This window comes from Micromys minutus, assembly GCF_963924665.1.
Source record: "Micromys minutus genome assembly, chromosome: 4".
Lineage (NCBI taxonomy): Eukaryota > Metazoa > Chordata > Mammalia > Rodentia > Muridae > Micromys > Micromys minutus.
The window spans coordinates 28,262,965-28,280,737 of NC_137973.1; the positions used below are offsets into that span (position 1 = coordinate 28,262,965).

Sequence of the window (17,773 nt, forward strand, 5' to 3'; positions counted from 1 at the left end):
TGGAAAAAAAATCACAATACTTACTTTTAAATTATATTCCAGAAATAAATTATTATATTAAACAACATAAATTACTGTAAACAGTCAGAAAATTATGTATTAAATAGCATAAATTACTGTGAACAATCTGAGAAGTACGTGTACACCATTAAAGTAAACTTCAGAGCACAGAGATATAGCAACACAGAGACAGACATGAAATCGTTGATAAAAGAGTCAATAACACACATTGAAGAAGAGAGTAGCTCTTCAGTACCTGGGAGAGAAGAAGCAGGAAATCCACATAGACAAGAGAAAAACCGCACTGTTCCACTTACACTGCACAAAATCAATTCTGATGATGATTTTGTGTAAAAGAGCTAAGACTGACAACCACTCAAGGCAATGAGAGAGAAAAGGCTTCAGGGCATATAATTCTTCTAGGACATTCTAAAAAATAGTCTTTCTCGAGAAAAGGAATGATTAAGTATAAGAGTAACTTGAAAAGTGTGTCCTAGCCAAATGTAACAAGCAGGAAAGAGGCTGCTAATAGAATGTGTGAATCAGTATACTCTTGGTGAAGACTTAGTTCCTCGTCTACCAAAAAAAGGGTGGGGGGGAGATTGCCATGAAATCATGCAATCACCTAAAGACCAATGATTTTAACTAGATTGGACCACTGGGAGCTCTCAGAGACTGAGCCACCAATCAAAGAGCATGCACTGGATCAAAACAAGCCCCTGGTACATTTATAGCAGACCTTACATTTATATATTATAATGAATTTATACCATTTTATAATTGTTTAAATTGTAAGTGGTGAGTTTCCAACAGTATTCAGAATCTGTACATTGTTCTACCTGGCATCTACTCTAAATATTGTGCAAAAATAATTGAGCTTTAAATTTAATTTAATGAATTTCATTTTGTTTAAATTATACATAGCAATGTGAATAAATACTACAGTGACAGGTTCATACATGTGTAAGAGAACTGGACATTAGGTACTGAGAGGGTGAGTGAGTGCACAGAAAAGCTCTTTCTGTAGACGTGATAGTGGTAAATGATGACAAAGTCTCTTCCCTACTAAAGACAGAGGACAGAGTTAGGAATCTGAAGGAAGCCATAAAATCAAAGACAATTTATCCAAGAAATACTGCAATGACTTGTATTAAAAAATGGTGTCCTGATTGTCCCCATTTCATCTAATGTGGAATCATTGCCCTTCTAATAAGTGTCAAGAGTAGACACATAACTTCAACTCCATTGACAGTGGGTTTGTCTCTCTGTTTTATAATTGTGAGAAGTGACCACCATTTCTAAGGATCTCACGTCAGCTTTGCTGTTAAAATGATCAGGGAAGATCTTACAGACACAGTACAGCAAGAATAAGGTATAAGTCATATAAGCACACACATAGCTAAAACAGAACAGTAGCTCTAGGTGCAATGCTCTGCTAGCAGGAAAAGATGATGCCCAGAAAAAAGAAAAGCAATGGCCTTTTTAGGAATGGTTGGCATGACTTTTTTATTTTTAATTCTTAACAAATGGAGAGAAGAGCATTGTTATCTCCTGTCCAGAAGGCAAAACATTTTCCTGGAGTTTCACTCTCTCAGAGGGCAGAGCAATGAAGGAAGCAGGAGAGAGAGCAGTGAGCATTGGGGAGTCTTCTGAGCATGTCCTCCTTCTGTACCACCTGTCTGAAGTCTGTCTCTCCCAGGTCAGCAGCAGCCCCCAGACTGCTGGCTACTGCCACAGCAGCCACTGCTGCCACCACTGCTGCCACAGCAGCCACTGCTGCCACAGCAGCCACTGCTGCCACCACTGCTGCCACAGCAGCCACTGCTGCCACCACTGCTGCCACAGCAGCCACTGCTGCCACCACTGCTGCCACAGCAGCCACTGCTGCCACCACTGCTGCAGCATCCAGAGCTCTGGCGATGGCGACAAAGAGATCTGCGGGGTCTGTGGTGGCTCAGGCAGCAGCCTCCACCCCCAGAGCTGCAGCAGCCACCAGAGCTGGAGCCACAGCAGCCACCAGAGCTGGAGCCACAGCAGGAAGACACAGGGGGGCACTTGGGAGGACATTTAGGGGGGAATTTTGGAGGACACTTTGGAGTCTGGCACTTGGGAGGGCACTTGGGAGGGGGTTGGCACTGCTGCTGGCTCTGCTGGCAGGACATCTTGACTTTGGGTGATCAGGAGCTGTGAGATTCACACACATGTTAGTCAACAGGCACTGTGGTCACCTGTCCCAACTTGCCCCATCCTGTCCCATCCTGTCCCATCCTGCCCAATCCTGCCCCATCCTGCCCAGGAGTATCACTGATCATCACAGAAAACACCATCTATAGTCATTCCATTAGTTGTCACATCCTGTTCATCATGTCTTTAAGCACATAAGATAATGTTACCTGAAATCCAGCAGAACAAAATCAATATCTAGTGACATTTGAAAAGGTGTATTCTTAGTTCTTGGGTGTATTCCAGTATATATATATAGTATTTCAGTGATGACTAATTGTAAAGAACAATCATTAATTGAATGTTATTTTAGTTTAATATCAGTATTTTAAATAACCTTCTAGCATCCTTAGGGAATATGCTCAGCCACTGAAAGAAAGTCAGTAAACCCTGTTCAGACATGGAAACAGGAGTTCTTGTTGCGAGGCCAGAGTTCAGATGTATCCAAATTACCATCTGCTCAGGCTAAGGGTGGCAAGCTCAGTGTCATACTGATAGTGTCCTTTGATCAGAGAAGTATGTGAGCAGATGCCAGAAGAAGCAGATCAGCATCTGGGTTGGGAAGATGCCTTCCCAAGACAAAGTGAGACCCTGTTGACTTTTTGTTGCTCTAGCCCTTCATTGTCAGGGAAGGGAAGCAATTTCTTCAGAAGCCAACTTGCCCTAGAAACCTGTCTAGCACAGTTCTCTGTGCATGAATGTCCCATCCCAAGCAGTCCTATACACTGAAAATTTATTCTGTCCAGGGCTAGAATACCTAAACCTTTCCAGTATCTCTCAAAACCAACACTGTGTCTTGTGTCACACCTTACATTGCCTTGTCCCTCAACATATTTTATGATCTGTTATTGTGTCCTCAGGTTAAGGGATCCTTCCCAGTATCCTGTCTAGTCTAGCTGTCCTCTGAAGTCTCTGCCCTTTCTGCCTGTAAACACTTACCAGGACTATGGACAGCACAAGATCTTTGTTTATCTCAGGTCAGGAGTGGATGGAAGTGCCCTGTTCCTCAGTCCTTTTATTCTGATCCTGGTGTCTGTCCTAGCCTATGAGACAATGGCTAGACATCAGACACCATGCATCTTGACACCCACATGATTTTTTTTTTTTACTGATGATGAGGAGATATTAGTCACAAGCTTTCCTCCTTAAGGCCAAGGCATGCCTCTTCTATCTTAAAACCTGACTGAAGCATGAACTGCATTCCTAGATCCTTAAAGCTGTCATTCCTACAGACTATCTTCATTAGGTAGCAGCCATTTTATCCACCATCTTCCTTTTCAGCTGGAAGTTACTATGATGTATGCAACTTGTAGCCCACATTGAACTAAGAAACCTAAATGTTTCCTGTATGTCTGCCTCCATCCATGTTCTTTTGCAGATGTACCTATGGGGTTACACTTTACACATCTACAGTAGTAAAATTCTGCATGAAGCATCTGGCTCAGCATCAAGACATGTTGACCTGTGGTACTGAAAGGCCAATTAGCCTGTGCCAATTTCCATTTAAACTATTAACATGGAATATGAAGGAGAATGTGTATGAAAATATATGAAAATCAATGTAATGTCAGACCTAGACAAGAAGATATCTTGCAGAAATAAAGCATCCTGTTATATGGTTTCCAACAGACATAGGTGCAAACTGCTAAGTATGGAGTGAATAATACATATATTGTTTAAACACAGCAATTGAGAAATTGCTCATCAGTGAAGAATTCTTACTTCTCTTGAAGCAGATCTAAATTTGATTCCCAGCACTTAAGTTGGGCAGCTCACAACCAACTATAACTCTAGCTTCAGGATATCCAACAACCTCTTATTAAGTTCAAATGTACAATCACATACAGAAACAAACAGGTACACACTAATAGACATACTGACTCAAACACAAACACAGAAATACATACACAGACACATACAGACAGAAAAAAACACATAATATTCACAGATGTAGACAAGACACACAGACACACACAGAGGTTACACACAAAAACTCAATCAGTAAATATGAATATCATCTTTGAAAAAAATTAAATGAAGATGGAGATAATCAATAAACAATATGCTTGAAAATATCCCATAGAAACATAAAATATTTCAAATAAAATATACATCAATAATATGAAACAATGCTTGTTACCATAGAGAGTACATATCCTTATTTCTGTCTTTTCCTTGAATTTGTCATGGTAAATATTTTTATATTGTTTATTTTATAAATTTACATCTAATCATCCTTTAGAAGTATGCTACTTTTATCTTTAATATTTCAGTATTTCTGGATATTCTGTGGAGGCCAGGACATTTCTGTCATAGAAATTGCATACTATTACTTGTGAGGTCATGCATGGCACATTAGTAAGAAGAAAATTAGGGAAAGGATTCACATCGTATGGAAGGGATAATGCTGTTCAACTCTAAGAAACATGGCAACAAACCAAATGCTGTGAGGTATTATTAGAAAAATCAGCTAATTTGCAATATTCATGAATGACAGGAGGCAGGCTATGCTAAAAGAATCACTCCTTAGCACTTAAGGTGAATGTAATTCTGTAGTCATTAGACCTGTTTCTTCTGTGTGTCTCTGATTTATGTGTAATGTGTATTCTACATGTCCATAAGCTAATACATAAACATATTAGGTTGAAGTTTGTTTTCTTTCCAGGATTTAATGGAAATTCTTGTGACTAATTCTAGAATGATACGGTTGTAAAAAGGCATGCTTTAATATCACAATATATCTAAAAAATGGCAATGATAGAGGCAAAGAAAAGGCAAACTAAATGGGCAAAATCTCTTCTTAAATGCTGATGAACTCTGAATTTCCAAAGCATTGGAATAACATGTGAATGACAAGCACAAATAAAATGCAACAGAGAAACTTGGGTATTCATAAATGTGTAGAATATTTTATATGGAGACACGCACATACCTCTATGTCCTACCCACTATATTAATCTGTCTATCTTGTCTGTATGTCTGAATATCACATTGACTTTTAAAAACACATCTAATATTTACGCATGGACAATGTTCTAAGTCAAAACAGTTCCCCCAGAGTCCTTGATCATTAATTTATTATGCTGCAGCATCAGATACAATAAAAGACCCTATCACTCAAAATTATAACTGTCTCAGTGTCATTAGCAAAGACTTGTTCAGGGCTGTAGAACACTTAACAGAAGTCAAGATCCTTAAGACATCAATTTTTATTTTTTATTGAATATTTTCTTTACTTACATTTTAAATGCTATTCCCTTTTCCCGGTTTCCCCTTTGGAATCCCCCTGTCCCAGTGTCCCTCCCCTGCCTCTATTCCCCCACCCACCCTCTCCCAGTCTTTTGTGCTACGTGAATTCACCTGAAGCATTTTTCCACTTGATCTTGAATTTGTTTTTAGGTGAATGATGTTCTCCACACTTTGGTTATGATTTTCCCTAAAATATATATTAAAATTTTCAGCTGCCATAGTAATGCAGTTTTGTTCCACAGTTTTTCTTTTAATCCATGTTGCTTAATGTAGTCATGATGAATTCCTTAATATGTCTTAGGGTTTATGTTTTTTTCTTATAGTCAGTAGTTAAACACACTCATCCGATATATATATATATATTGCTGTTGTCTAAGCCTCTCACTAGCATCTTTATTGATGTCTAATCTTAGAAATAAATATTCCTAAAGACTTGGAATACCCTAAAAGTACTTAAACTCTGAGGCAGAGTGAGGTATTTGTGGTCACATGGCCTTGACCTTGACCATGAAGAATCTTTCACTGTCTCAACTGGTTTGACTTTATTTTCCTGCTCAGGTTGTTCCAAAAGGCTTAGCTACTGGGAGAGGTCAGGAAATGATTCCTGATTTCCCAATCACAGTTACATATGGCTCATCTTGGAAATTCTAGGATGATGTGGCTGAGATGCCAGCTAGTCCACACTTGTCCCTCTGTGAAGGACAACACCCAGGTCCTCAGCTGACCGGTCTGACCACAGGTATGTATGAGTAACATGCTAGCTTATGGAAGAATACAGTCAAGCCTTGAGTGTTAGCTCTGGAACCAATCCTTGTAAACTGTGGACATTCTGAGGGTTTCAGGTATCAGACTTTTCTTTCTTTTAAAGATATTTTGTTATCTCCTATTTATGGGAGAACACTGAAAACTACAACCAAAAATAATTCAAATGAAAAAAAATTTCTCTACACTCTAATGACAAGAAAACAATGCTGTTTTAGAGGCATTTTTTCTTAGTTTACAGCATTTTAACATAAAATAAATATTATTATACAATAAATTCTGAACATGGTTCCTCCTCCTTGATCTCTGTCCAAATACTCCCCACATCCTCACCCTTTGAACTCTATTTGTTCTTTCTCTTTTACTTAATAGAACAGGGGAAAACATAAATAAATGAAGAAAAAAATCACCAAACCAAAATACAACAAAATGAATAAACAAAGGAAAAGGAGAAAAAAATATTAGAAACATGCATGCACAGAGATACCCACAAACATCCACATTAAAAAATATTTAAAAACACAAAAATACAAGTCATAATATCTAAGCAAAAGACCACTAAGTTAAATATTTTTCAAAATGAATCATGATGAGGCAAATAAAATAAATTCTCAAAAAAAGACATCGACTTCTTTGAATTACATGCATGTACCAATAAGTTTTAAGAAATATGAGGTAAAAGTTGGGGGGAAAGAGGGAATACTAAGATGATGTAACTATATTGTAATTTCAAACAGAAAGAAATAGGTGGCTGCTTTATATGTGAATTTTAAAAATTAGCAGAAAACTACAAAAGGACACATAAATTAATTGCAAAAGGAATGTATAATTTATGTGTTATTTTAACAAATCAAATGGTTGTAACTGTGGTTATTAAGGCAATTGTTGTGCAGTTTTATTTTACCCCCCAACTTTTACCTCATATTTCTCCTTGATTTTTTGTCAAATCCATGGCAATTAATTTATTTACTTGTTTCCTTTATTAATTTTACATCCCCATCACTGCCCTCTTTTACTTATAGGTGAGTACATACCATGCATATTGTTTGAGTTCTAGGTTACCTCAATCAGAATATTTTCTAGTTCCATTCATTTGCTTGCAAAATTCATAATGACCTAGTTTTAAATGGCTGAGTATTATTCTATTATGCAAATAAACCACATTTTCTTTATCCATTCTTCTGGTGAGGACCACCTGGACCGTTTTCACTTTCTGGTCACTATAAATAAAACTTTTATGAACACAGGGGTGCATGTGACCATGTGAGATAATGGAAAATCTGTGGGTATGTTTCTAGAAGCTGTATAGCTGGGTCTCCAAGTAGAACAATTCCCAATTTTTTAAGACACTTCCAAATTGATTTACAGAGTGGTGGTAGAGGTGTGCCATCCCACCAGCAATAAAAGAATATTCCCATTTCTCCACATCCTCATATGTGCTTTCACCTGAGTTTTTAATCTTCGCCATTCTGGTGGATATAAGGTGTAAACTCAGGGTCATTTTGATTTGCATATCCCTGATGACTAAGGCCATTGATCATTTCTTTAAGTGCTTTTTAGACACTCAAGATTTCTCTTTTGAGAATTTTCTCTGAAGTTGTGAGGATGTTTCTCTCAGCACATCTCTTCATAAATAAGGTTGTTATAAATGTTTTATAAGGGATGGGATTGTACAATACCATTTGACTTACCTAGGTTGGCAAATTGTATTATTCCTACTGGATCAGAGTAGTTTGGTGTGTTCTTCGATGTGACTACTTAATTGCATTCAAAGGGTGTAGTGGCAGAGTGCATAAAGCCTGCCACAGAGTTGGGATGTGTGTGTCTAAGGCTTGGCAAGAACACACCAAGGGGAAATGAGTGAAAACAACACACTGGATCAGCCTTATCCACCCAGGACAGAAGCAGCAGGAGCAATCAAGTGAAATGTGCCCGAATTCTTAGAGGCAGCCTGGAGCGCCAAGATAGAGATGCCTGCAGTGCCAGATGGTCCCATGCAGGAGCCAGCAAAGCACGGGATAAAGGTTAAACTGCTTTTTAATATTTACTGTAACTGGGTATAGTACTCTGGGCTGACATCTGATGTCTCTTTGGTTTTTCAAGACATCTGTCCAAGCACTTCCTAATTTTAAGGTCTCTGCTGAGAAGTCAGTTATAATTCTGATAGGTCTGCTTTTATATGTCACTTGGCCTTTATACCTTGCAGCTTTTAATATTCTTTCTTTGTTCTAAACAGATAGTGTTCATGATTATATGGCAAAAGAATTTTCTTTTCTCCTCCAATCTATGCACTGTTCTGTAAGCTTCAAATATGTTTATAGATATGTCTTTATCTTAGCGATATTTTCTTCTATGATTTTGTTGAAGATACTTTCTGGATTTTTGATCTGGGAATTTTCTTCTTCTATTTCTATTATCCTTAAGTTTGCTTGTCCATAGTGCCCCCACATTTCTTAGATGTTTTATATTAGAAACTTTTTAGACCTGACATTTTCTTTGACCAATGTAAGAATTTCTTCTATATCTTCTCTATTTCAGAGACTCTCTCCCACCTCTTGTATTCCTGTTGGTGATGCTTGAATCTCTAATTCCTGTTCTCTTTCTTAGGTTTTCTATTTCCAGGGTAACATCTGTATGTGTTTTCTTTATTGTTTCTGTCTCCATTTTCAGGTCAACTATTTTTCATTCATTTCCTTAATAATTTTATGTTTTTCTGTATTTCTTTATATTTGTTAATTTTCTCTTTAGAGGCCTATATTTGATTAATATCTTACTGTATATCTTTAAAGGATTTATTATTTCATCTCAATCAGCTGCATAAGATGAGACTTAAGGACACTGTATTGCTTAGCAGCTGTGTTGGGATATCTGGGACTTGCAGTAGTAGGATAATTGTTCTGATGATATTGTATTTCCCTGGCTTTTTTGATTATGTCCTTGCACTAGTCTTTAGCCATCCAATTGTCTCTTGTGTTGACTGGCCTTGTAGACTTCAGGGAGAATCTGCAGTCCTTAATGGCAGCAGGCCTGCTTGGCATCAGACCTCTAGGGAAGCAGGTAGCACTGCTGGTCTTGGTTATCCCTGGTGGCAGCAGGCCTCCAGCGAGGTGGGCTGAGCTGTGGCCAAGGGATTAAAGTGTAGTTCTAGGATTGTAGGTAGAGTTGTAGACCAGAATATTGAGCATAGTGCATATGAGGCAAAAGCCCTCAGGGCTACTGGGTTTGCCAGTGGTCCAGCAGACAGAGGATTAGGGAGTGTGTATCTCACCTGGTTGTCCTGAGTGACAGCAGGCCTAGGAGGCAGGCTGACCTGACATCTCGGGAGTAAAATTCAAATTTAGAATTGCAGATAAAGAAAAGCATACACTTCTTGAGGGATCTTAATCCAACCAGAGAGTGTTTGATTATCAATTTCACTCTTTTACCAAGGAGAACGTCTAGCCATATATGTTTTTATAATGGTTCAAAGGGGTTCACATATGGACAATACTTTTTAAGCCGTTTCGTGTCTTGTGCACCAGAAATTTACATAGCACCTTTTCAGAATAAGAAAGACATAGAATGGATTGGGCAGAAAAGAAACAGAAATATTATTTCACTTTGCAAACAATATTAGCCTATATGTGAGAAGACTGAAAAATGATCATAGAGAAATCTTAGATACAATGTTTTACAAAAACAATATTGCAAGTTCAGTAGCATTGCTATATGAGAAAAGTGATTATATTGTCAAGTAAGTTGGGAAGCCTCCCTTTTTCAGAACAGGAAAAAAAAACAACAAGAATACCTTGAAATAAACAAGATCAAGGAAGTAAAAGAATTCTACAATAAAATGTTATGAAACTGAAGAAAGGCATTAAGAATGGGAATGCTGTGTGTGTGTGTGTGGTGTGTGTATGTGTGTGTGTGTGTGTGTGTGAGTGTGGTGTGTGTGTGTGTGTGTGTGTGTGTGTGTGTGTGTGTGTTTGTATGTGTGTGTGTGCTCCAAGAGTGTATTTATGTATCTGCGGTCCCGCAGGTCCCAGATGTTTCGAGCAGTATGAGGCAAGTGAAGAGGGACAGGGACCAGCAGCTGTCGCTGCCGTTCTCAGGGTGAAGAAAAACCAGAAATCTTTGCCCCCTAACTTTGGAGACCCGTTTATCCTTCAAACTGGCGATGTCAAGGGTTCCAAGTCTTCCACCTCCGGCAGAAATGTCGAGTGGTCCCGTTGCTGAGAGCTGGTGCTATACACAGATCAAGGTAGTGAAGTTCTCCTACATGTGGACCATCAATAACTATAGTTTTTGCCGGGAGGAAACGGGTGAATTCATAAAAAGTTCAACTTTTTCATCAGGAGCCAATGATAAACTGAAATGGTGTTTGCGAGTAAACCCGAAAGGGCTAGATGAAGAAAGCAAAGATTACCTGTCGCTTTACCTGTTGTTGGTCAGCTGTCCAAAAAGTGAAGTTCGGGCAAAGTTCAAGTTCTCCATCCTGAATGCCAAGGAAGAAGAAGCCAAAACTATGGAGAGTCAGCGAGCGTATAGGTTCGTGCAAGGCAAAGACTGGGGATTCAAAAAATTCATCCGTAGAGATTTTCTCTTGGACGAGGCCAATGAGCTTCTCCCTAATGACCAGCTCACCCTCTTCTGCGAAGTGAGTGTGGTACAAGACTCTGTCAATATTTCTGGGCAGAACACTATGAACATGGTAAAGTTCCGGAATGCGGGTTGGCAGATGAGTTAGGCTGTGGGGGAATTCCCGGTTCACACACTGCTGCCTGTGTGTGGCTGGCCAGGAGTTCCAGGCTCACAAGGCTATCTTAGCAGCTCGGTCTCCAGTTTTCAGTGCCATGTTTGAACATGAAATGGAAGAGAGCAAATAGAATCGGGTTGAAATTAACGATGTAGAACCTGAAGTTTTTAAGGAAATGATGTTCTTCATGTACACGGAGAAGGCACCAAACATTGACAAAATGGCTGGCAACCGCAGATAAGTACGCCCTGGAGCGTTTGAAGGTCATGTGCGAAGACGCCCTCTGCAGGAACCTCTCTGTGGAGAATGCTGTGGAGATTCTCATCCTGGCTGACCTCCACAGCGCAGATCAGCTGAAAACTCAGGCAGTGGATTTCATCAACTATCATGCTTCAGATGTCTTGGAGACCTCTGGGTGGAAGTCAATGGTGGTGTCACACCCCCACTTAGTGGCAGAAGCATACCGCTCTCTGGCTTCGGCACAGTGTCCCCCCCCCCCCAGGAAACGCCTGAAGCAATCCTAAGATCCTGCCAGTTGGAAGACTCCATTTATTTTTCAGAAGCAGCAGCCACCATTGCTGCCCCTGACTACCAGGTAGACAGCGCAATCTGTGGAGCTTTTACTCTGTCAGGGGAAAGACTGCACCATGACTCAGACTTTAAAACAGCACTAAATAACTTAGGGGAACTGAGGGGAGGGAAGGGCCCAGGACTCGGGCCACTCAACCTAATGAAACCCTGTTGCTCTGTCACCATGTGCCCTTTGGCCTGACCAAGTCTGACACTGGGATTCAGTTTAGGCTCTGGCCTCAAACACATCCTGGCAGTGGTACTTCGGAGAAAGCGACATCTAACTGAGCAGAACAAATCATCAGGTGCCTGGAGCAGAAGGAAAAAAAAAAAAGCAGAAACAAGTGGACATTTAGTTTTAAGAGATGGAAAAAGGAAAGAAGAAAGATTTTTTTCAAAAATCAGTTTGTGGATTCCAGTAGTATTTATGTTGAAAGAAGCAGATTTTAGTCCTTCCAACTAAATGGATATTTGTGAAAACTCACTACCATACAAGTATCCAGAAGCGCTCTCTCATTAGCACTTACTGTTTGCAAGAACAAGCCCATCCTTTTATCCTCCTTTGAAAAGTGACACGTGACGGCAGAGAGCAGGACGTCATCTCCTGGAAAATGAGTGTTTGACAGTAATGGCTTCTGCAGAAATTCTTATTGGTGTTAAAAACTGGAAAAAATAATTCATCCAGAATTCATACTTTCTTGATAAAAACTATGGTTCTGTTTTTTAGATAATCTGGAAAATGAATTTTTTTGGCATTTTTCTATGATTTTATTTTTTCTTCCCTTCCCCTTCTCTTTTCCTAAGAAAGAGAGAGAGAGAGAGAGAGAGAGAGAGAGAGAGAGAGAGAGAGAAGAGACAAAAAGAAGAGAAAAGGAAATTTTATTATTATTGCTATGTGAAAAAAAAAATCAAGCCCACATGGCCTGGCTGTTTGTACCTGACTTATCGCCTGCATAGGAGCTGGTCCTGTCACTTCTGATTTGTCTGTCTTCCAAAGGGAAGAATTCCAAATGTTAACGCTTTCTTTAACAAGAATGGGAATGCTTTTCATTTTCACATACTAATACAATTAGTATCGTGAAAATAAATATATTACAGAAAGCCATCTTCAAATTCAATTTAATTCTCATCCAATATGGCAAAATAGAAATTTTAACTAAAATAAATAATGCAATTATTAAACTTATGTAATATTTAAAAGAGCCCATACCAAAAAAGAAATTAAACACAGAAAGCACAATGCCAAAAATATCACAATACAATTTTTAAATATATTTCAGAAAAAAATGACATTAAACAGCAAAAAAAAAAAATCTCCTGAATACTGCCAGAAAATATTATGTATACCACTAAAGTATATGTCAGAAGCCAAAGGTAAACTACACAAAGGCAGTCTTCTAATCTTTAACAAATATGTCAGTAACACCTATTGAAGCCCAGAGTGTCTCTTCAGAGAATGTAAAAGCTGCACATTCTCATGGACAAGAAAAAACGGACCAGTTCCTCTTATACTGCATAAAATCGACTCAAAAATATCCAAGAACTAAGACTGACAATTACTTGAGTCAAACAGGGAGAAAAAGCTTCAAAGTATATCAATAGGCAAGGACTTTCTAGGAACAAAAATTGTAAAGATGGAGGATAGCTTGAAAAGTACATTCTCTACAAACATAAGAAGCAGGAAAGAGACAGCTAACAGAATGAAAGATAATGTGAATCACTACATAGTTGGTGGGGCACTAGTGCCTAGACTACACAGAGTAGTAAATGATTACTATAAAATCATAAAATTAATAAAAGTGTAAATAAAATGAACAGACAGCACTCAAAAGAGAAATGACCAGCAATATTTGAAAAAGGTTTACTGTTTTTAGCCATAAGGAAAAGAAACTGATACTTAGATTCCATCTCATAGCAACCATCATGGACACAATCAGAACACCCAGTGGCAACAAATGATGGTGAGAATGGTAGAGAAAAGGAACCTCAGAGCCAAAGCAAGAATTACCTTAGGATCCACCAATACCAATTCCAGAAACACACCCAAAATCGTCAAGACAGTATACCACAAAGATACATATAGACTGATGGAACTAGAAAACATCACCTTGAACGAGGAAACTCAGACCCAAAATGACATGCGTGGCATGTACTCACTTATAAGTGGACATTAGCCATAAAGTACAGGATAATTGGGCTATAATGTTGGGACAAAAAGAAGACAAATAACAAGTAGGGCACAAAGGAAGGTGGTTGAATCTTTCTCCTAAATGGAAACAAAATAAATATTGGAGATCGGTAGAAAGAGGGAACTGGGTGGAACAGAGGATGGAGAGAGCAGAGGGGTGGAGGAACATATATAGGCAGAGCATGGGCAGAGGAAATCTCTAGGACATGCTAGAGACCTGGGATGGGAGGGCCCCCAGAAGATATACCTAAAATTTTTAGCTGGGAGGGGGTGGGAATTTGGATCCCGAGGTGGCCACTTCCTGTAACCATGAAGGACTTCCTGTGGAAGGATAAGTACAGAAACCCACACAAAGGCTTTCAGCCCAAAATGTGTCCTTCCCACAGGTGTTCAGAGACAAAGATAGAGCAGAGTCTGAGAGAATGGCCAAGCAATGACTTCCCCAAACTGATACCCATCCCGTGGGGAAGAACCAACTTCTAACACAATATTGATACTCCCTTATGCTAACAGTCGGGAACCTAGCATAACTGCCTTCTGAGAAGCTCCACCCAACAGCCAGTGACAAGGGATGCAGGCATTCACACCCAAATAGTACATGGAGCTTGGAGAGCTTTAAGAACAAGTTGGGAGTAAGACTGAGGGAACCGAAGTGGAGAGGGACTCCACAAGAAGACCAATAGAGTCAACTGAACCTTTCAAGCAAGCACAGGGTGGACACAGGCTCCCTGCACATACGTAGTAGATGAGCATCTGGGTCTTCATGTAGGTTCCCCAAATAACTAGAGCATGGGCTGTTCCTGAGCTTGTTGACTACCTACTTGCCTGTGGATCTTACACCCCTCAATAGAAAGCCTAGTTTGGCCTCAGTCGGGAGAAATGTCTAGTCCTGCAGCAACTTTCAGAGCAGAGTTGAGGTTTAGGTGGCTGGGGGTGCTACTGGGTTGGGAGGGAAAATGTGGGTGTGGAGAGATGGTGGTGGTGGAGGCAGTTGATGAGGGAGTAAAGGTAAGTGGATAAAGAATGAGGGAAGACACCAGAAGGGACTTCCACTTCTAAGGGGAATGAGTGAAGGTCTTCCCTGAGGGGATATTGTAAGGAGAGAAAGGGCTGGTATTGTGTTATAAAGTGAATAAATAAATTTAATAAAAATTATATACTATGCATTAGACATTGGAATGAAATTTTCTACCAGTTTGAGGGTAATTTCTAACATATGTAGTAAATCTTATTAAAATTGTGTTCTTCAGTTTTTCATAGTTAAAGTAGGCTGCTCTTTAAATAGTTTAAATAGTTAACAGTTAAATACAGTTAGATCTCAAAAGAATTCACATTGTGTACATAGTTCTTAGTGATGTGCAACTCTAAATATGGTGGAAGAATAAGAACTTCAGATTTAAATTAATGTTTTATGCTCAAATTATATATGGCAGTAAGAATACACACATACTCATACGTATAGTGACTTCTACATATGCATTTACACATGTGTGTATGAACTTGACACTAGAGGTTGGCTGGGTGAATGAGGGCACTTTAGCCAGCACTCCAGTAGAAGTGATAGAAAGAAAATGATGACAGAGTCACTTTCCCACTAATGAGGATGGAGTTAGAAACCTGAAGGAAACACAAGATCAAAAACAAATTAGTCTGAGGAATGCTGCAGGGACTTGAATTAAATTAAAATACAGAAGTAGGAAGCAGACATGTGAAAACACTTCCAAACATCACTCTCTACTAATGAAGTCATGATCTGTCAAGATTTCAGCATGCACTAAGAGAGGGGAAAGGATGAGAGCATTGCCAATGGTCAGCTGGACAGAAGTCCCCACACCATAACACAGCAGATACAGCAGCAAAGTGAGTCCAAAAAGTGAGTTTCTGCATTTCTGTGCACCAACTCTGTTTACAAGAGACCAACAAGAATGTAAAGAGGAAAAAAAATGATTGGCTAGTGTGCTGCTTTTTCTCATTTAATCTGAGTGTAGAAACATGGTCCTTCTATTGAGTTTCTAATAGTGGACATGTACTTTCAACTCCCTTGAAAATGAGTTTGTCCCCCAGTTTTATAACTGTGGGAAGAGAAGGCTATGGCTATATATTCAAACCAACTTTACTATTACAAAGAGAAGTGAAGTTAGGCAGATAGAGTACAGCAGTTAGGATAATGTCATAGGAAATAGAAATAAACATATAGGAGGTTAATACCTATATGTAACAAGAACTGTTTAAAACTAAAATGACTCTGCGACGAAAAACAAGATATGACAAAAAATAAACAAGCAAACGTTTTGTTAGGAATGGTTTTCAAGGTTTTTAATTTTTTCAAAAGGGGCAAGTGGGCACTGACATTTCCTGAGGAGAAGGCAGATCGTTTCCTAGGAGATTTCAGCAGGAAGAGAAAACATCAAGATTGTGGCGTCTTCTGAGCAAGTGCTTCTCCTCCTACACCACTGGTCTGAAGCCTGTCTCTCCCAGGTCAGCAGCAGCCCCCAGACTGCTGGCTACTGCCACAGCAGCCACTGCTGCCACCACTGCTGCCACAGCAGCCACTGCTGCCACCACTGCTTCCACAGCAGCCACTGCTGCCACCACTGCTGCCACAGCAACCACTGCTGCCACCACTGCTGCAGCATCCAGAGCTCTGGCGATGGCGACGAAGAGATCTGCGGGGTCTGTGGTGGCTCAGGCAGCAGCCTCCACCCCCAGAGCTGCAGCAGCCACCAGAGCTGGAGCCACAGCAGCCACCAGAGCTGGAGCCACAGCAGGAAGACACAGGGGGGCACTTGGGAGGACATTTAGGGGGACATTTTGGAGGACACTTTGGGGTCTGGCACTTGGGAGGGCACTTGGGAGGAGGCTGGCACTGCTGCTGGCTCTGCTGGCAGGACATCTTGACTTTGGGTGATCAGGAGCTGTGAGAGAGTCATAGACATGTCAGACACCAGACACTGTGTAACCTCACCAATGCTGGTCCCACAGAAGCATTAGTGATCGTCATAGCAACACCATCTACAGTCATTCATTCCATTTACAATATACTCAGATTGTCACATCCTGTTCATCATATCTTTAAATATCTGAAGCCCATGTACATGAGAGACAGTTATCTGAAGTGCAGGAGCACTAAATAAATGTCTGACTACACTTAGATAGGTTTACTATCCTTAGTCTTCAAACATGGAAGTGTCTGTACTATTATGCAGGTTACTGGTGGTTATGGAGAGCACCATCAGATTTTAGTTTAAAGTTAGTATCTTAAAGGACCTTCTAGCACATTTAGGGAGTAAGAGCAGGCAAAAATAGAAAAATATGTAAACCCTTTTTACACCATCTAGGAATACTATCCCATGTTATGAGATGAGAGCTCAGATGTATCCAAATTACCATGTGCTTTAGGTAAGGTTAAAAATGTCAGTATCATCCAGATTTTTTATTGATCAGAGGAATATATAAACAGAACCCAAAAACAAGACATTATTTCCCAAACCAAACTATGACCCTGTTGATTTTTCTTGCTCTAGCTCTTCAGTACCAGAAAAAGAAAAGTTTCATCACAACATGAATTACCCTTGGTAACTTGTCTGGATGCACAGTTACCTGTTCCAAATGTCCCACTCTAAGCAGCCTTATAAACTGAAGGTACTTAGTGCTCACCAGAGCCAAATATGCAAAGATTTACAATGTCTCTTTGTACAATGACTGTGGCAGAGTTTGTCAAAGCCACCATTGTCTCATCTCTCAGACTTCCCCATGTTTTATGATATATCAATGTGGCCATAAGGGAGAAGGATCCTTTCAAGTACCTATCTAGCTCTATTCTGGCTCCACTCTGGAAATCTCAGCCCTTACTTCCCAGGGACACTTACCAAGATGATGGGTAGCACAAGGTCTGTTGGTATCTCAGCCAGTGAGTGGATGGAAGGACACAGTCCATGGGTCCTTTTATTCTGACCCTGGGCTCTGTCCCAGCCTATGAGACAGTGGGTGGAGATGGGATGCCCTCCCTCCAGACACCCACATGGTTTTGTGACAGATCATAACAA

At 39.9% G+C, this 17,773-nt stretch overlaps 1 protein-coding gene and 1 pseudogene across 2 annotated transcripts; one reads left to right on the top strand and one right to left on the bottom strand.

The window, feature by feature from the left end:
* Positions 1–1,700: 1,700 nt before the first annotated feature.
* LOC308419884 (uncharacterized protein) lies at positions 1,701–16,620 on the bottom strand (the record flags this gene model as incomplete). The annotated part of the gene is made up of 2 exons (XM_080915756.1): positions 1,701–1,896; positions 16,226–16,620. 2 exons carry the CDS (start codon positions 16,618–16,620, stop codon positions 1,701–1,703), a joined length of 591 nt encoding a protein of 196 aa, XP_080771882.1.
* LOC308419883 (speckle-type POZ protein-like) lies at positions 10,391–11,493 on the top strand (annotated as a pseudogene). The gene has a single exon. The product of its transcript is annotated as a speckle-type POZ protein-like (transcript).
* Positions 16,621–17,773: the final 1,153 nt, after the last annotated feature.